Below are 18165 nucleotides of genomic sequence, written 5' to 3'. Positions count from 1 at the left end.
GTTGGTTGTACATGCACTCAACTCAACATGCATTCAAATTTTAGCGGTAATTGCCACCTTTTAGGGTTCATTTTCAAGTGTACCTAATAACAGGCCACTTTATTAGGGAAATATCATGGTCAAAGGTCACAGGTTTCAAGCTCTAGTCTTCGGGGCCGCGTTCCAACATGTTTTCCAAGTGAGCCTCGTTAAGCGCAGGTGCGTGAAAACTTTTAGCTTCTTTCACGTTCAAAAGGAGCTAAAACTTTTCACGCAGGTGCGCTTAACGAGGGAATCACATGGACACTCCATTAGGTACACCACCATTTTCAAGTGTACCTAATAACAGGCCACTTTATTAGGGAAATATCATTGTCAAAGGTCACAGGTGTCAAGCGGGGCCCCGTTCCAACATGTTTTCCAAGTGACCCTCGTTAAGCGCACCTGCGTGAAAAGTTTTAGCTTCTTTCACGTTCAAAAGGAGCTAAAAGTTTTCACGCACCTGCGCTTAACGAGGGAGTCACACGGACACTCCATTAGGTACACCACCATTTTCAAGTGTACCTAATAACAGGCCACTTTATTAGGGAAATATCATGGTCAAAGCTCACTGGTGTCAAGCTCTAGTCCTCGGGGCCGCGTTCCAACATGTTTTCCAAGTGACCCTCGTTAAGCGCAGGTGCGTGAAAACTTTTAGCCACGTTCACGTTCAAAAAGAGCTAAAAGTTTTCACGCACCTGCACTTAACGAGGGATTCACACGGACACTCCATTAGGTACACCGCCATTTTCAAGTGTACCTAATAACAGGCCACTTTATTAGGGAAATATCATGGTCAAAGGTCAGGTGTTAAGCTCTAGTCCTCGGGGCCACGTTCCAACATGTTTTCCAAGTGACCCTCGTTAAGCGCAGGTGCGTGAAAACTTTTAGCCACTTTCACGTTCAAAAAGAGCTAAAAGTTTTCACGCACCTGCACTTAACGAGGGAATCACACGGACACTCCATTAGGTACACCGCCATTTTCAAGTGTACCTAATAACAGGCCACTTTATTAGGGAAATATCATGGTCAAAGGTCACAGGTGTCAAGCTCTAGTCCTCTGGGCCGCGTTCCAACATGTTTTCCAAGTGACCCTCGTTAAGCGCAGGTGCGTGAAAACTTTTAGCCACGTTCACGTTCAAAAAGAGCTAAAAGTTTTCACGCACCTGCACTTAACGAGGGATTCACACGGACACTCCATTAGGTACACCGCCATTTTCAAGTGTACCTAATAACAGGCCACTTTATTAGGGAAATATCATGGTCAAAGGTCAGGTGTTAAGCTCTAGTCCTCGGGGCCACGTTCCAACATGTTTTCCAAGTGACCCTCGTTAAGCGCAGGTGCGTGAAAACTTTTAGCCACTTTCACGTTCAAAAGGAGCTAAAAGTTTTCACGCACCTGCACTTAACGAGGGAATCACACGGACACTCCATTAGGTACACCGCCATTTTCAAGTGTACCTAATAACAGGCCACTTTATTAGGGAAATATCATGGTCAAAGGTCACAGGTGTCAAGCTCTAGTCCTCTGGGCCGCGTTCCAACATGTTTTCCAAGTGACCCTCGTTAAGCGCACCTGCGTGAAAAGTTTTAGCTTCTTTCACGTTCAAAAGGAGCTAAAAGTTTTCACGCACCTGCACTTAACGAGGGACTCTTAGAAAACATGTTGGAATGCGGCCCCCGAGGACTGAAGTTTTTAACCCTTAGATGCACAAGTGACTGGACTCTTCCATATTTTTATAGTTAGTTATTTACTTCTATGATACTAGGCCCACACAACACTCATTTAATGTTTGAAATCTTTATTTTGAACTTTTTAGCTTCTTTGTAAAAGACAATTACATAGAACAGTCAGAAAATTGTGAACATTTTGAACATCATTGAAGTGTCTTGAAATGTTCCAAGGGAGGGATTATGTAGGGACTCACAAACACTCATGGACAGATACATCTCATTTCTTCTCACTTCCGGCAAGCAGAATCAATCCAAAGCAGGCAATCAATTATTTTTTCTTTTCCTCTATCTCTCTAGCTTTCCTCTCCATCCTTCCATGTTTGTGCACTTCACCTCTTACATTATATTATCAGTGATCATCCATCCGTCCGTCCGTCCGTCCGTCCGTCATGTCAAAGGTCAAAATTCAATGTCAATTTTTTTGATTTTCATTTCTTTGTTGTTCTTCTTCTAGTAGAAAGTGGTTGGGAACAAAAACTGTGATATCAAAAAAAGATCCATATTGTTCTACAAATGAGATGTTTGTACTTAAATATGACATCTTTAACATTCATTGTGAGTGCCTACTCGTATTCCTGTGAGGGGAAGTGGTTCTGTGCCAGCGGTTATCAAACTTTTGACACAAAATATGACCTCAAACAAACACAAAAAAAGAAACCTCCATGTATCACCATCACAAGTAGGCATAAGTCCAAAATAAGGCAGAGACTAACATTATTAGAAGCCACTGTCGCATTGACTTTGAGAAGAAACACTGATCATCTGTTCTTGTCAGCGTCGGCCCCCCGCCCACCACACGGCTCCCCCCGCGCTCACCAGCGCCAGCACGGCCACGGCGGCCTTCAGCACGCCGCCAGGCGTCCTGCTGAAGTGGACGGGCGCGGCGCTGGCCAGGGTGGCCACGGTCACCGTCAGCGTGAACAAAATGGACACGGTGGTGTTGATGGCCACGATCTGGCCGAACTTGGCGAAAGGCACGATGACACAGAAGAAGAGGGGGAGGGTGGAGATCACCGTGGTAACAGCGCTGGACACTATGGCAACGCCCACATGCTTGACTGCCTCCACGCAGCGTCTCTGCCTCCAAGCCGCAGTCTCCTGCCAGCAAAAGGCTACATGAATGCCACATGCTGATTTGGACCTCATTTGCAGCTTCCTTCAAAGACATCTCACAAACTTTTATGTGCCATGCCTAAGGAACGGTGATTTTTTTACACGTTAGATGGATATGGAGGACCGACGGCGAAGCTTACGTTGCCGAGTCCTGCGGGAGAAGGTGCCGTCTCTCCTGCCAGCATGTATCCTTCCACCAGGTGCAGACAGTAATCCACAGAAGAACCCACCAGGATGGACAGCGAAATGGCCTCCACAGCTCCCAACTCCCAGCCCAACCAGTACATGATGGCGCCCACCACGCAGATCACTCCTGAAAGAAAAAACATAGTTCAGGCCTAAACAAGCCTGAGGAGCTTTCAATCTTGAAAGCTTAATATCTATACCCAAGATGGTTAGGAGGACTGGAAGCAGTAGAAGAAGATGAGCGGTAAAAACAGAGACGGCGGCCACGCAGATAACCAGGGACAGAAGCAGACTCCAGAGGGCGCTCTCAACACCTACAACACACTGGGGTAAGTTCCTTATCACGCACACGCACAGGTCACGGGTGCGTCCGTACTTATGATCTCCATGAAGATCTGCTTCCAGTGCTCACAGGTCTGGAAGCCTCGCCTCAAGGCCGAAGACTGCGGCAGAGTAGAGAGTTGCTCCTGGATGAAGGTCTCCCACCGGAGGAAGTCGGAGTAGGTCTGGAAAGACGACTTGCCCTTGTAGGTGGTCTGGAACGAAAAGATGCGGGAACGAGCGGCTCGATGGAAAGAAGCCCAGGTGAGAAGGCGACCGACTCACGGACTCAAAGGCCATGGAGAGCCATCGGACCTTCCCGGCGTGCGTTCCCACCGCTCCGTGAGAGAGCTGACCCGGGAGCAGGTTGGGCTCCGGCAGAGCGTGACAGTCCGGATGCAGCAGAGGCAGAACGCTGGACAGCTTATTACCTCATTACAAAAAACAATGTTTGGGCTTCAGTGTAACCAACCACACTCTGCGAGTTTTTCCAATTGACTTTGGAAAAGAATCCGGCGGGCAATTACCTGAGGGCAGACATTGTGCTCCTCCGGGCTTTACGAGTTGTTTATTTGCACTAACAGCTTTACAAATCTTGCACAGGTATCCCATTTCTTGGAAAATATCAAAGTCCGGATCCAATATGACGTTGCCCTGTTGGATGAAAAACAAAGACAAATTGGACGGAATTCTTTTGATTGACATGCGGTTAGGACGGACGGGAGAGCCTCACAACGTCTCCGATAACGTGATTGCCCCCGCGCTGCGTTCGATTAACTCCCAGGATGCCGAAAACCACAAAGACCATGGCGCCCGTGTCGACCAGAGGACGCACGGCCGGTCGGCCGCAGGCGCCGCCTGTGCACGGGTTGAAGCCAAACATCTTGGATGTGTTTTCTGGCGCCGCAGTGGTGGAATCTTCCAAGAAAGAAATCATCACGTGAAGATCTCACCACACGTCAACGCCGCCTCCTTCTCACCTTCGGGAAGAGGAGCGTAAAAGGTTCCCCGCGTGGGTCCATCGGGCGTGGCGCTGACGCCGCAGCCGGGCGGGCTCACACACACTCGAGTAGGATGAGGCCTCAGTTTGTGCTGAGCAAAATGCAGTTTCCTGTGTGTGTGACAATCATTGGGACTTTAACTTTTAACTTTAATTCAAAAAATGTCAAGTCAAAATGAAATAGAAGTGCAATTTTGATTGTGTTATTTTTGTGACCTGCTGTGCTGTTGCGCCGCCGCCGCCACGTAGAACGAAAACTCGGGCATCCAGCTGTGGCGCCGGTCGCAGGATCCAAACGTGATCATCCAGCTCGGGTACGGGTAGTAGTCGTGGGATACGCACACCGTCATCCTTCGAGTGTAATTCCGCCACGGACGACTAAAGGCCTGCATACAAGACATGTTTGTTCTCAACGACGCTGGAGAGGGCCGATGAGACGCCGAGCATCCCCGCTGAGTGCGCCGACCTGAAACGAAGACACCTGCTCGCGCTCCGTGCCGCAAAGCGTCCACGGGGAAGGAGTCGTGGCGTTGAGGGAGAAGCGGTAAACTCTGGTTGAGCTTCTCAGCTCCAAGTTTGATATAAACACTGTGAGTAGTAAGCCTAGAAAAATAAAAAGAGTGCTGTCATCATCGAAATGGATTCTTTTGCTCCTCATTCCAAATTTGAATTTCCCTTTACCGCTTTGGTTGACGCTTGCGTTTTGTTCGGCTGTGTTGAGAGGCGCCGTTGAGGTGCTCGCCGCTGCGCTGCGGGCCCGCTGGTGCGTCCATGTTCTGAACGTTAACGAGGAGCTGCGATTGTACAAAAAGTGGGGCTTCTCCATGAACACACCTAAAAAAAAAAAAAAAAAATTGTTTTAGTCTTTTTTTAGGGGTGTTTCTATGTAGCTATCAGCAGCTGCAGCCTCACCTGAGCACATGGGGCAGGAGATCCCTTGACTGCTGAGGTTGCTCCTGAGAGCCAGAAGAGTCTGAAGGTTGGTGTCCTGGCGGAAGAGCAAGGGGGCGTGGGAGGCTGGCTTCAGGAGGCAGCAACAGCACGCAGATGCAAGAAAAAGCACCAGAAAGATGCCTGAGGGAGAAAAACATTTGCTGTGAGCACATTTGGACACACATAGATTTGGATTTATTTATCAGGATTTTCCCACTGAGATGAGCCATCACATTTTATAGGTGGTCCATTTCACCTTGATGAACTATTTGTAGCTTGTTTTTGGAAATTTCCAGCCCGATTCACTGTGTGATTTCCTTACCTAGAATGGTTTTCCTCCTGTCCACAGTTGGCTGGACCACCCAACGCGTGAGAGCCCACTGAAGTTTTGCGCTGACCACACCTTGGTGTTGCTGCCCCACAGGGTTCAACGTCGTCTCCGGTGACAGGAAAAGAATGCCCGCGTCGCCATCAGCCTCGAGGGGATCTGGACCGAGACGTAGACCACAAGGGGAATTGCGGGACTTTTACGAGCCCGTTCCGGATGATATTCTCACCTGGCTCCATCTCCACCGACAGCAGGGCCACGTCGTCATCGTCGTCCGACAAAGGGCCGTGGATTGAAGACAGGCCCCCAAACCATTTGCAGCTTGTGAAAGCAGAGGCCATTTAGGGAGATACACAGCTGACTTTTTTTTTTCCCGAATGCCAACACGCAATTAAGAACACCAAAATCCGTCAATGTAAATAGAAAGCTTGGAAAAAAAAAGTAATTTCAAAAATCTAGACAACAATATTTGAAGGCATATATTCTTTATCCTCTTTGAAAAAATATTTTTGCAGCTTCATTGAGGCGTCTTCTGTTTCCTGTATGTCTCTATGTTCTGCGCTGCCTCCTGGTGGCCAAGGTGCACGTACGCCACACTACCCAAGCTTTTTAATGAATCAAAAGACAATTCCCTCACCAGTGAAAGCCTTCGTGCTCGTGGGCTTCCACACGCCGCGACCAGATACACAAGGCGGCCGGCATCAGCACGCAAACCCAAAGCCAGCAGCAGCTGACGATGAGGGCCATGAACAGGCCAAAGTCGTGCACAGCTGGGATCTGCGGCGAGAAGCGGAAAATGACTCCCGAGCGAGGCGCGACGGAAAATTGGACGGCTGCGCTATGATTACCTTGGAGAAGGCGTTGGCAGCGTAGGCGGCCGCCGTGGTGAAGGAGGTGAGGAACGTGGCTCGCCCGGCTGTCTTGATGGTGTAGACCATACGCTGGCGCGGATGACCCAGATGGGCCGCCTGTCGGAAGGTGTTGATGAACACAAACACGTCATCCACCCCTGGGCAAAAAAGCAAGCAAAGAAAATTAGATATGTCAAATTGAAATCATATCTATAAATAAATGTAGAATAGATATAAAATGATATCTTTCACCCCAATTGTGTTTACTTCCCGTACCGATTCCGATAATGACAAAGGCGGCCACTCCGTTGAGAATGCCCAGGTACCTCACGCCGAACACCACGTGGTACAAGAAAAGAGCCATCAGGCAACTCAGACCGATGCTGGCCAGGCCGAAGAAGGTCAGAAAGGCTACGCGGGGGAGAGAAACACAACCGGTGTGAATTGAATTGAATTGAATTGAAAAAGGCCTTGGGAAAGGTAGTTCAACATATCAAACCAGTGGTCAAGTTAGACCTTGTGCTTTTATGAATGAGCTCATCTGTGTTTGCAGCTCTGTTAGTGCACAGCTGGGACACACTTGGAATAATGGACGCTGCTCGACACAAGATCAATGCCGGACCAAAAAGTACCTGAGAAAGAGGTCAGGATGTAGACCAGCACGGTTATGCAGCCTCCACTGATGAGCGCCAGCATCATATCATTCCTGAAGGTGTGCCTGACTTCATGGTCAAACAGCTCCGTCCCCCCGTAGAGAACCTTCACCTGGCTGAAGACAGCGTGAGAGGAACGAGGGCCCAGCGTGAGCACCACCCCGACGACCGGACCGTTTCTGACCTGGTGGACTGCTTGGCCAGGATTTCCGCGTACTGCACCGCAAAGTTTTTGAAGTGACTCCTCTGCTCGTCGGCTCGGTCCTGCACGGAGTAGTAAGACGGAAGAGGGGCGCCGAAGTGGATTTCGCTTCGCAGGAGGGAGGAGGAGAGATTCTCGGGGGAGAGGCTCTCATCCACGTACCAGTAGAACTGAGGGTGAGTGATGGCCAGACTCAACGAACCTGCAGGGAAAAATCAGGTGGACTCAGCGCTCCCGCTCAATCTCGCAGTGCGCTCACCTTGAATGTCAGCCAGATCCGGACCCATTCCGTCGTAGTAGATCTTTCCTCCTCGCTCGCTGGGGTAGAGGTAAGACAGGAGGGAGCTGGGCGGAGAGCAGTACGACGGCCCCAGCGGGAGGTCCCTCAAGGCCTCCATGGGCTTCCAGCAGAACTGAGGGAAGCGCGGGTGCTGCATGAGGAGGCGCTCCACCTCGTGGATGGTGCGCAGGCGCTCGGGGGTGAAGATGTTGCGCTCGCCGTCGCCCTGAGCCACAAACACCAACTCGATTCTCCACAGCGCCTGACTCTGGAGGTAGTAGTCGGGAGCCAAGCGTCGTCTCCGACGAGTCGACCCTCGATCTCCTTTCGCGGTCTCGGAGGCTTTGCGGAGCGTCCCGTTGCTGCCCAGCTTCTTCATCAGCAGCTCCCGCAGGGCCTCGGCCTCGCCGCCATCCGAGTCCCTCCTCCGTCTGTTCCAGGAGCCGAGCTGGGTCTTCACCGCCATGGCGAGGGCGTCGAACCGCTCGGCGGAGAAGTGACTGTGAACCTCGAAGGCACTGTAGGAGAGGTCGATGTCCAGAGGCGGGCAGTAGAGGAGCATGAAGGCAAACAAGGTGCAAGGAAGGAGGGCAAACCCTCCGAGGACCACCCCGCTGGCCCAGGGCCGCGTGTAGATCCAGGCCACGGCCCTCCAGGGCCCTCGTACCACCCCATGCCTCAAATCTCCACCTGCCGCCACTTCCACCTGCTCTTCCTCCTCTCCTCCCCGGCTTGCGTGAAACAACAGCTCCTCATCATCCTCGTCCATTCTTGATATCTGGTAGGACAAATGAACTCAAGTCAGGAGATCGAATACAAAAAGTCAAGGATGTTGTAAAATGTAAAAAAAAAAAAAAAAGAGAGATGAGTGTTGTTGACAAACCTGGCAAATTTGAATAAAAGGTCAGTCTTTCATTCTAAATGAGGCTACAAAGATGAAGAATCAAGTCGTTGTCTCTGCTCTCAAATGCTGTGTATTGGCCCATTCACGGCTGAAAAACCTGTGGAAAATATTGCCGTTCAGTTCCTTGCTTAGACGACAGCAAAGTTGTCCGAGCTCAAAATCCGCATCTTTTTGTGAGTCGTGTCTCGCTTCGTATTGTACCGAGTCCTGCTTTAGCATGCTAATCACACGGCGTGATTGAATTCTTGCCCTCACTGATGGCTCGTCCAAAACATTATCACCTGCAGGGAGAGTCTGAGCAACGGGCTGGCAAATTCAATCATCTCACTTGTCTCGTTATTGACAAAATTGAGCGGATTGATGGCTGCCATCTTTGTGTTGCCCCATTTGAACACGAGCCACTTTTGCATTCTTAGTGGCAACAAGACCACTGAGCACTTATTGATCTGCTTCTCTGCTTATGTGAAAGAGGTGTTTAAAATGAGATTAGGAGTCTTAATTGGACGCTGGAATCGTTAAGGGCCAATACCTTTGCTTTTTGTGCCCAATTCTAAAACTTTTAAAATGAACACTTAGACCTACTGTCCGAAGTTAAAAATAACATGCCTCAAAGAAATATTCCAATGTGCTTGCTATTTTTTTTTTTTTTTTATCTCATTTCCCCAAATGTCCCATTTATGCAACGACGCTATTAGGCAGATGATATCTGTGTGCATTTGGGATCAGCCTAAGTGTGATTTAATGGCACTTAATGATGGGCCAAGATTTGGAAGATAAAAATAAAGACAGCATCACTGCGCCATCTGCACATAGAAATCATGTGATCTGTTGATGTTCTCCTCACATCGCAACATCCAGCAGCCTCTAAAGTGGTAAGAAATTAGAAAGCGAGACAGTTTGATGTGACCGAGAGGCAAAGCAATATGGCCGCTTGCCTTGTGTTTAGCGTTGTTCAACACAACAAAGTCCATTTACAAGCTGTGCAGGTGTGGAGGGCTGGGGAAAAAAATCATTGTGGCTCTGATGTTTATTTAAATAATCATCATGCCTCTCATTCATATTAGATGAGGTCTTCATCCATTTTCTATACCGCTTCTTCTCATGTGCTTGTCCAGCAGCGAGCAGTACAACCTGGACTGTGGACTGGACTTGAATCAGAGTACAGTGGACAAATACATGAAAAAAGAACATTTCAATGTCTCAATTTGGTCAATTTCATATTATTGCCGTAACGATTGCTACTGCTTTTCGGAGTACCATTATGAAAAATAGAAAAATATTCATTTAATCAAACCACAAATATGCAGATGTCTGCTATCTTAAAGCTAACGCAATGCTAAACATTATAAATGGGTTGGTTTTCAATTAGTTTGCCAGACCACCAAAAGCATATTTCTCAATACGACATTGGCAATCTAAAGGTTGAGCTGCACTGTATTTGTTTACAAAATAGCGAGCAAGTGAGTAGTATTTCCCGTTGGTACTTGTATTTATTAAAAAAAAAAAAAAAAAAAAAATCTTTGCTGGGACGTCTTAATAACATTTCCGTTTACTCCAATGGGGAATGATGCTCCACTGTACGTAAAAATGACTAAATACATTTTAACAAACCAATTAGAGAAAAACAATGGTTTGGTCAGCCCTGGCCTGCAAGAAATAAACGCTCGTGACCTTTACCTGCCTTCATTCGCGCCCGTTTGTACTCTTTTACACATCAATTTTACGCCCACTCTGGACAAGTCATTGCCATCTAAAAAGCTTTGTGTTAGGTGATCTCGAAATCTCTTTAAGATGTCACAAAAAGCTTCACTCAAGCAGGACTTACATGAGGTTGATGTCTCTGAGGGTCTCTGGGTCTCATGGGGGTTCATTCAGGCCTTCTGGGTCCACATGCAATGTGCGCTTTGCGGTATCATCATCATCCTGCTGCTCCTGAAAGGTGCCGCTTATTGTCATAAATCATCAAGCATACACACCAAAACTCCTCCAATGCAAATATTTGCCTTCCCCTTTGTTTTGCTTTTTGCACTGGCGTCTCTCACTGCTCTCTTCTGCTCTCCGCTGGTCGTCCAGGCGACAGAGTCAGTGAGACATTTCTTCTCTCCTCTCTCTCTCTCTCTCTCGTGCTTTGTTCTGAGTGGAAGGCAGGCAAGGAGCATACCAACGCAGTAATTTGTGCTTACATTGCCAAGTGCACAAAAGAGGATGATGGCAAAAAAAAAAAGATTTCACATGGTTTTACACCCGGATTTAGCTGATTACACGGTGTGAGGATGAGTTGTTTTACGAGGATGCTAAAGGGGAGCACCCCCGCCCCCCCTGGTATCTTGGCTGAGATGGTATCATCCGGTCCGGTCACGGTTGATGGGGGCGTACTATAAAAACAAGGGTGATCAGAATGATTGGCTACAGTGGGATACAAAGTGCAAGCAATTTGGCATAATCATGTGGAATAAGAGTTTATTAGCGAGAGCTTCATTTCACGGTGGGTGCTTTGTGTGTGTGTGTGTGTGTGTGTGTGTGTGTGTGTATACCTCATAGTGGGCCCGCTTTTCCCCGCAGCGCCTCTCATCTAACATTAATGACTCCGCACCAAGCAAACTATCCATCAGCTCACTTCTCAGCCTTTACTCCTGCGGATCACTTTGACATCAAGTAGTGTTATTTATCATCTAAATCGGCGCTTCTCAGACATTTAATACCAAGCACCATATGATAATAATAAAAAAAAAAAAAAATGACAAATACAGTAGCGTAGTAGGCCAAAGTGTTCCAGATATAATATTTGAAGACAGTAGTTGAGCTAAGATGGATTATGTGGAATTTTGGAATTTAAATTGTAGATACCAAGAAAAATGCAAGAATTTAAATTGTTTGAATTTTTATGTCAAAATCTTCATAAATGATCAATTATTGCCCAACTCCATCCATTGTCCTTCACTGAAGTTTAATGGCCTCCAAGAGTAAAACATTTATGACAAATATTGGCAGGCAAGAACTCAGAGGCAGTGCACGCATTGTGAATAATTTACACTTAAATAATACAAAATTCGTTCGTGGCGGCTCCTCGTTGCGTTCTCAACGCATACGTCCTCGATTTGATCGACGATGATGCCCTTCGATGGTGCCGTTAAAGGTATTTCTTCTATAACAATAACATGTCTCTTTGGAGATGGGCAAAGACATTTTTGGGCCACAGAGAACGGAAAAAGAACAAAGTCGCCGAAATCACGAGGAAGAGGTCATCATTTTCATGGAATGTTTTTTTTCTTTTTTTAAAAAGAACAAAAAATTAAAAACAAAAACCAGTCCTTATATTTTTAACTACAAATGAGATCATTATTACTTTAATAATGATATGTATAACATTTTCAAGTTATTTTTGTTAACATGAGCCTTTTTATGATCAATCTTTCGTCTTGTAACATGACAACCTTTTCCTCATAATTGTACTTTTTTGGAACTTGCCTAATAAGTATGCAAAGCGACACATGATGATACATATATAAGGACTTTGCATTCGGGCAAAGAATGATCCTTATGACCAGTTTGGGTTGACTAAACAAGCAACATTTACATATACCATAGTAGTCAAGGAAACGTGTCAGGTTACATTCTCGGTTTCATTTTTTTTTTTTTTTATAGGGACACGGCAGGCATATGTGGAAATAAGATTGCATGCTGAGTGTTTCCAACAAGCACAATTAGACTCCTCAGTTGTAAGAGCGTCTCTTCCCTCTAAAAAAAAATTAAAAATGATCTTTGGGTGAAACTATTTCTACATAGAAGATTGTATCTGATCCCTGGGAGGCATCACAGGTCACCAACAAGGTTCTCTACTAGAAGTGTGACAAGGAAGGTGAGCTTTATATTTCAGCTGCCTCATGACACTCAAACTGAACATCGTAATAAATCAGTAGCATGCTTGCCTAAAGTTTGAGCATCAAGTACTTATAAGCGGGTTTTTTTTGTGGTATTTTTCAATCTGACGCAAAAACAGATCCCTATCAATAAAACCTGACTTCTTGAAGCTCAGTCTAAAAAAAAAATGCACCTGTTATTACAGTAGTGAAAGGGAACATGTACCATATATTTGTGCAAAATCAGGTTCTTCACCTGAAAAAAAAATGTGATAGGTTGAGAGCCTTTAAGCTCAGCCGCCTTTAACACTGTGCGTTCTTGCCCTGTCAAATGACTTGATCTAATACAAACATAGTGCTTTGACATCACCGTCGCAAACATTTTAGAAAATCAATTTTCTTCTTATGGTCAGAAAGACGGATGGCAGCAAGTGGATTTAAACTGGAGTGCAAGCCACAATTGCTGATTCAGCACCTGCTTAACAAATGTTGGCCATTTCTGGACAAATAAAACTTAAAACATTGCACATGTAATGTACACGTACGACACACTTGGCATGACAAAACGACATAAAGGGAGTCTGAGACTTTGTTCACATTGACAGTGACGTGGCAGAACCTGAGTGAGGAGCCCTGGAGGTTTTGCTTGAGGGCAACAATGGATCGAAATGTGCTAAGTGTTCATTGGTCCAGGAGAAATTGCGCGCACACACACACACACAATCACACACACATACAGTGGATATAAAAAGTCTACACACCCCTGCTCAAAAGTCAGGTCATCGTGTTTTTTTTTTCTTTTAAAAATAAGACAAAGATAAATCATTCTTCTTTTTTTTTCACGATCAATGTGACATACAAGGTCGGATGGATCGAAAGCTTACTTGAACTTTATCAGGGCTTCATCAGAGGCACTTTGAATGGACAGATGTGTGCCGCCTGCCATTTAGTAACTTGATGTGATTGGTTACTAATGAGCAAAGCCACATTTCCAGGTCTGAGAGGGTGTGCACACTTTTGCAACCTCCGCTCCCAAAACTATTCCATTTTATTGAGTTGCATTACTGTGGCAAAATGTTCTGAAATGATTTATCTTGGTCTTGTTTTGTGAAGAGAAAAACTGAGATTTGAACAGAAGCGTGTTTGCCTTTCCCTTACTGTACATCATTATTCTTGTTGTCGAGAAAGTGAGGAGCGTGTGCTTCCTTTAGCTACCACAGGTGTGTCTCTCTGATCTCAGAGATGATGTGATTGGCCTTCTTAAGTGCCTGAGAGAGAACGACGAGAGAGTTTCAATGAAACTCTTTCAGGAAAAACACAAAAAAAGACGAGGTTGGGTTTACCTCCAGCATTTGCGCGACCTCGGTCCTCTGCTGCGCTGTGTCCTGCGACTCGATGAGCAGGTCCTGGAGTAGCGTCTGTTTATAGAGCTGACCCACCAGCTCGCTCTGCAGATGCTCCTTGACATAGTTCACCAGGAAGTGCATGACGGTCTTGGGAACGCTATGCAACGCACACACTCAAAGTTAAGATGACTCGCAAAACATGCCAGAGAAGGTTAGTCTGACCTGTCTTGGATGGTCTTGCGGACGATGAGGAAGTAAGACTTGATGAGTCGCTGGATGACCTCACAGTCCTTCTGCTCCTTTGAACTCAACTTACGAGGCACGGGCACGGTCTTGAGGAGAAGACAGTCAACACCATACCACGGTACCTTAATACTTGCTCGATTTTTTCTTTTTGTTTTTGCTAAGAAAAGTGAGTCCAAATTGAACTACAGCCACTTGGCCACTAGATGGCGGTAGACAACGTTAAATGATGAAACTACATCCATTTGTTTTGAATTTAAAAACGGAAACTGCCTCTTGGAGGTGCAAAGTCGTCTAATCCCCCAACTTTGGGGTAACTGCTGAGCAAAATGTTTGCCATCACTCACTGTGTCAAGCAGGTTAATGGGCTGCCCTTTACTGGGGCTGCCAAAGCCCGCAGTCGGAGCTTTGTCCTCTGCCACCTTGTCATTCTTCCAGCGCTTGGTTGCATCCAGGCCGTCTGCCTAATGGCCACAGGAAGTCAGGCGGAACACTTTGACCACATTGCGACGACGCCATCAACTACCTGCTGACTGTTGACGGATGCCGAGACCTGCGCCGCGTCCGTGAAGTCCGGATGCTTTGTGTTGATGTAGGCCAGCTCTATTGCTACTAAATTATGCACCTGGAAAAAGAGCACAAGTCGTTTAAAAGACGCTCGTGTGAATTTTTAATACAACTAAAAGGAGGCCTACCATTTCATTGGCAATTGGCAGGCGCTTCCTCAGTAATCCCGTCACGACTTCCACAATGGAATCGTGCAGTTTGGGGAATCTCAGAAGCTCCTGGCAAACATCAGAAACAAACTCAATTACAGGAGAGCAAATCACATGCCACCACAAAATGTTTTTTTGTTCCATACCGCTATTACGTCAGTGTGAGAAAAGAAAAAAATAAACGAGGATCCCAGAGCGAAAGCCTCCTTTCCATACTTGCGTGCTGAAAGACGAGCAGTGCTGGATGATCCTCTGCAGCTCTTCGTGGACCAGCTCCACACAACGCAGACTGGGCTCTTCCAGACGTTTGATTTGACGCTTCACCAGCAACTCAAAGGACACCTCCGGCACAAAAAGTGCCGGGCGCGGACCCTGAAGGGCAAATAAACGCCCTATCACCAAGCCCTCCATTTACGGTGAGCGGCGTAGAAAAGTTAGAAGGAACGTACGGTAGCATTGCGGATGGCGGTGAGGACGTCGAATTCTGTCAGTCCTCCCAGAGGGTCGATGGACTGCAGAGTGCGACCGAAGGTTTCGTGGAAGATGTAACAGATGCGAGCGCCGCCGCAGCTGCAAGGGAGGCACATTCAGCTTACAAGTCAAGTCCAAAACGATCAGTATCGATCAGAAAGCCACGTTTAGGCCGCATGAAACTCGATTTTAAGTCACCGGCATTCGCATCGGATCATGCAAAGAGAAGACTTTGCTCACAGCTCCGAGGTTTGGATATAACGCGCCGTCCCCTCGATGGTGTTGCAGTAATCGCTGGCGAACTTGGTGACAATCTGCAGCAGAGTGGCGCTGTGGTCCTCCACCGGCTGGCCGTAGCTGTTGAGACGCGACTGGTACTGGGTGCTGAGAACCGTCACGCGGGTCTTGAGGTCCGGCAGGCAGTCTCGGATGTGGTGCATGAGAAGCCTGCTGAGCGTTTTGGCCAGGTAGCGAGCGCCGGCACGGGACGCCAGCGACGGGTAGTGACGCTGCAGGAAGGCCTGCTCGTCCTTCACGCTGTCCCCCAGGCTCTTCTGAGTGTTGATGTCGTGCTGGCTCCTACCAGCGGCAAATGGAGAATTAACGGCCGATCGTCGGGGTCAACCGGGCTCGTCGTTAGCGCCAACCTGTTAACCACCCCGATGATCCCGAGCCTGACCGGAATGACTCGACCGAGAAGTACCTCCAGAGCGTCTGTCCCCGCGTCCATCAAATCCAGCTTGCTCACCACGAGAAGAGTCCGTCGACCTGATGGACAAAAGAATGCAACCTGTGAGTCAAAGAACGGGAGTGGCCGCTGAGTTTCAAATACTATCTCACCATCTGGATCGACCTCACGGGCCAATTTCAGAGCGTCCGAGGTAGCCAAGTCGGAGTTGGCGGGGGACACGGAGAGGATGAGGGAGTTGGGATTGGAGATGAAGGACAAGATCATCTGCTGCACTTGGGCTTCGATATCCTCGGGCTGATCCCCAACTGGAACCTGAGGCCACGGTCAGGAGTTAATCAAGTTTGGACGTCAATGCCCAAACGCGCGACTTTACCTTTGTGATGCCGGGCAAGTCAACAAGGGTCAGATTGAGGACTTTGGGGGAGAAGATCTTCAAATGGATGGGTTCGGGAGTGATTCCCTGTTGGACACGGAAGAAAGCATAACAAAAAAAAAAAAAAATCACTAGCCATTAGTGAGTGAACAGCTTCAATCAACAACAAAAAACCCAAACAGCGTGACGGAGCTTCCTCCTTACCTTGTTGTTGCCTGAAGATCGTTCAGTCTCCGCCTCGATTTCCTGACGAATTTCCCCAAAATCTGTAAAAACCTTTTTAAACACACAAATAGTAACATAAGGAAAAGATTAAAAGAAGATAGAGAACATTCGGCGCACAGCACATGGTTTTATGGTCAGCCAACCTGATTCTTGCAGTGCAGGAAGGTGCCCCATTCTTCAGCTTTGACAGCTAAGCAGACAAATGTAAATGATTTGTTTGCAATCGAGACAAAACAAGCAGTCACATTTGTGTTCAAAGACTTTCACATATGTACATGATGGTGCAATTCTATCACCACAAGAGCAAATGGAGAGGCAATGTACCAAATGCTAACAAGGAAGAAAACATGCACAGAGGAATTTGACGAGACCTGGGTAGTTGTTTTGTGTAGTTTGTTTAACCCCATTTCCTGGAAAGTATTATGGGGGGGAGAAAAAGAAAGTGTTAGTACACAAGAATGAAAGCTTTAAAAGAAAGATCTAATAGTGAGCAACTATGACGTAACAAGCGAAAAATTACTCCAAGCAGCAGCCTAATCTAAAAATAGATGATTGAACATTTGTCAAGTGTATTTCTGACCTTGCGCTTAATTCATCTGCTTTACGGTTACAAAGCTACACACCATTTTCAGTCTTCAGTCGCTCCTCCAGAGGCGCGACGTTGACAAGCTGCAGCACCAGCGGTCGTCTGGTGACGATCCCCGAGCCTCGGGGTAGGAAATCACGTCCAACCAGACTCTCCAGCACTGAGCTCTTCCCGCTACTCTGTTAGGAAACACACAAACATAGTACAGTGACACTTGCACCACTCATTGAAACATTACTTCAGTTTTGTCATCACCCGACAGAGCTGCACGAAAAATTCAGCTTTCATACTGCCTAATAGGGTCTCACCTGAGATCCCACCACGACGATTTGAGGCAGATGAATGATCTCTGCGCCGACTGTGAGGAAAACCTCTTGCAAGCGGTTGATGGTGGGAATCAAAGTCTCCATTGTGCTTCCACTAGCAGAGGGGATTCACTGAGTTGGAAGTCAAGCTGGAGTCAGAAACCATCAAAAGGCGCACGAGTGAGCTTGTTGAATCACAGTGCGGACGGAATAAGTATAGGGAACACATTTATGGGACCAAAAGGGAGGAGGAGTGGTGCTGATGAGAATGCTCAGCAGCCCTGCAGCACACACACACACACACACACACACGCGCGCGCGCGCGCCTGACCAAACACCGCTACATGTTTATATTTTCTACGACGTTGTTGACGAACTGTGTTACAAATACTCACACTGACCCAATACGTCATCGCAATTTGACGATAAACGGCATCAGAATAAGGCCGACGGGGCGCCTATTAATATCGGCTAACGTTAGCCAGCTAGAACTGGATGCAGGAAGTAGGTTGTGCTCGCATTGTGGTAAGCAGCCGTAAGAAAACGAGATAGTCTCTCACCTAGCGGCGTACGACGTCGATATCCGTGTCACCCGACGTGTTTATCCGTCATAGTTTGTAGGAATAACACACACAGAGGGTCAATTTATTCGTTTTATGGTCCAAATCGTCATTCAAGCGGTGATCCAGTTGACATCCTATGGGCGGCTCCCACGGTTAATCTGATTGGTCGATAAATACGGGACAGGCGTAGGTGTCGGCTGATTGGTTGGTGGGCCACTGAAGCCCCGCCTCCGAACGTGCTTTGTCAACCTTTCCATGAGTTT

The 18165-nt window shown here is 47.2% G+C and overlaps 2 protein-coding genes across 7 annotated transcripts; both read right to left on the bottom strand.

The window, feature by feature from the left end:
- Positions 1 to 1803: 1803 nt before the first annotated feature.
- disp3 (dispatched RND transporter family member 3) lies at positions 1804 to 11347 on the bottom strand. 3 transcript variants are annotated; one of them, XM_068650178.1, is made up of 24 exons: positions 11058 to 11347; positions 10527 to 10898; positions 10349 to 10455; positions 8503 to 8620; positions 7599 to 8397; positions 7322 to 7541; positions 7117 to 7253; positions 6761 to 6895; positions 6482 to 6642; positions 6271 to 6410; positions 5863 to 5954; positions 5628 to 5792; positions 5285 to 5446; positions 5054 to 5206; positions 4839 to 4975; positions 4589 to 4758; positions 4353 to 4483; positions 4106 to 4290; positions 3900 to 4026; positions 3658 to 3803; positions 3428 to 3587; positions 3252 to 3365; positions 3006 to 3178; positions 1804 to 2850 (listed from the first exon to the last, which is right to left on the bottom strand). In XM_068650178.1, the coding sequence occupies exons 5-24, from the start codon at positions 8386 to 8388 to the stop codon at positions 2524 to 2526; spliced, it is 3825 nt and encodes a 1274-aa protein (XP_068506279.1). In that variant the 5' UTR covers positions 8389 to 8397; positions 8503 to 8620; positions 10349 to 10455; positions 10527 to 10898; positions 11058 to 11347; the 3' UTR covers positions 1804 to 2523. The 3 variants fall into 3 exon arrangements, with proteins under 3 accessions (XP_068506279.1, XP_049618759.1, XP_049618760.1); XM_049762802.1 differs by having other exon boundaries at positions 10349 to 10656; positions 10768 to 10898; XM_049762803.2 differs by having other exon boundaries at positions 3688 to 3803; positions 10349 to 10898.
- A 106-nt stretch (positions 11348 to 11453) lies between these two features.
- si:dkey-32e23.4 (dynamin-1-like protein) lies at positions 11454 to 18072 on the bottom strand. 4 transcript variants are annotated; one of them, XM_049762805.1, is made up of 18 exons: positions 17900 to 18072; positions 17343 to 17471; positions 17072 to 17213; positions 16820 to 16858; positions 16592 to 16638; positions 16428 to 16499; positions 16224 to 16310; positions 16000 to 16162; positions 15807 to 15927; positions 15400 to 15738; positions 15138 to 15258; positions 14905 to 15060; positions 14668 to 14757; positions 14499 to 14597; positions 14320 to 14436; positions 13952 to 14061; positions 13727 to 13886; positions 11454 to 13651 (listed from the first exon to the last, which is right to left on the bottom strand). In XM_049762805.1, exons 2-18 carry the CDS (start codon positions 17442 to 17444, stop codon positions 13595 to 13597), a joined length of 2022 nt encoding a protein of 673 aa, XP_049618762.1. In that variant the 5' UTR covers positions 17445 to 17471; positions 17900 to 18072; the 3' UTR covers positions 11454 to 13594. The 4 variants fall into 4 exon arrangements, with proteins under 4 accessions (XP_049618762.1, XP_049618763.1, XP_049618761.1 ...); XM_049762806.1 differs by having other exon boundaries at positions 17343 to 17454; XM_049762804.1 differs by having other exon boundaries at positions 17343 to 17488; positions 17900 to 18071.
- Positions 18073 to 18165: the final 93 nt, after the last annotated feature.

This window comes from Syngnathus scovelli, chromosome 3, assembly GCF_024217435.2.
Source record: "Syngnathus scovelli strain Florida chromosome 3, RoL_Ssco_1.2, whole genome shotgun sequence".
NCBI lineage: Eukaryota > Metazoa > Chordata > Actinopteri > Syngnathiformes > Syngnathidae > Syngnathus > Syngnathus scovelli.
Note: the sequence above shows the minus strand (reverse complement) of the source record. Positions and strands in the feature narration are given on the sequence as shown.

Coding starts and splice junctions, on each gene's coding strand:
- disp3 (XM_068650178.1), bottom strand. CDS start 8,388: ATGGACGAGGATGATGAGGAGCTGTTGTTTCACGCAAGCCGGGGAGGA. Junction 4,027..4,105: donor ATCACGTTATCGGAGACGTT/GTGAGGCTCTCC, acceptor TTCATCCAACAG/GGCAACGTCATATTGGATCC. Junction 3,804..3,899: donor AGCACAATGTCTGCCCTCAG/GTAATTGCCCGC, acceptor TTTTGTAATGAG/GTAATAAGCTGTCCAGCGTT.
- si:dkey-32e23.4 (XM_049762805.1), bottom strand. CDS start 17,444: ATGGAGACTTTGATTCCCACCATCAACCGCTTGCAAGAGGTTTTCCTC. Junction 14,758..14,904: donor GCTCGTCTTTCAGCACGCAA/GTATGGAAAGGA, acceptor GATGTTTGCCAG/GAGCTTCTGAGATTCCCCAA. Junction 14,598..14,667: donor TGCCAATTGCCAATGAAATG/GTAGGCCTCCTT, acceptor CTCTTTTTCCAG/GTGCATAATTTAGTAGCAAT.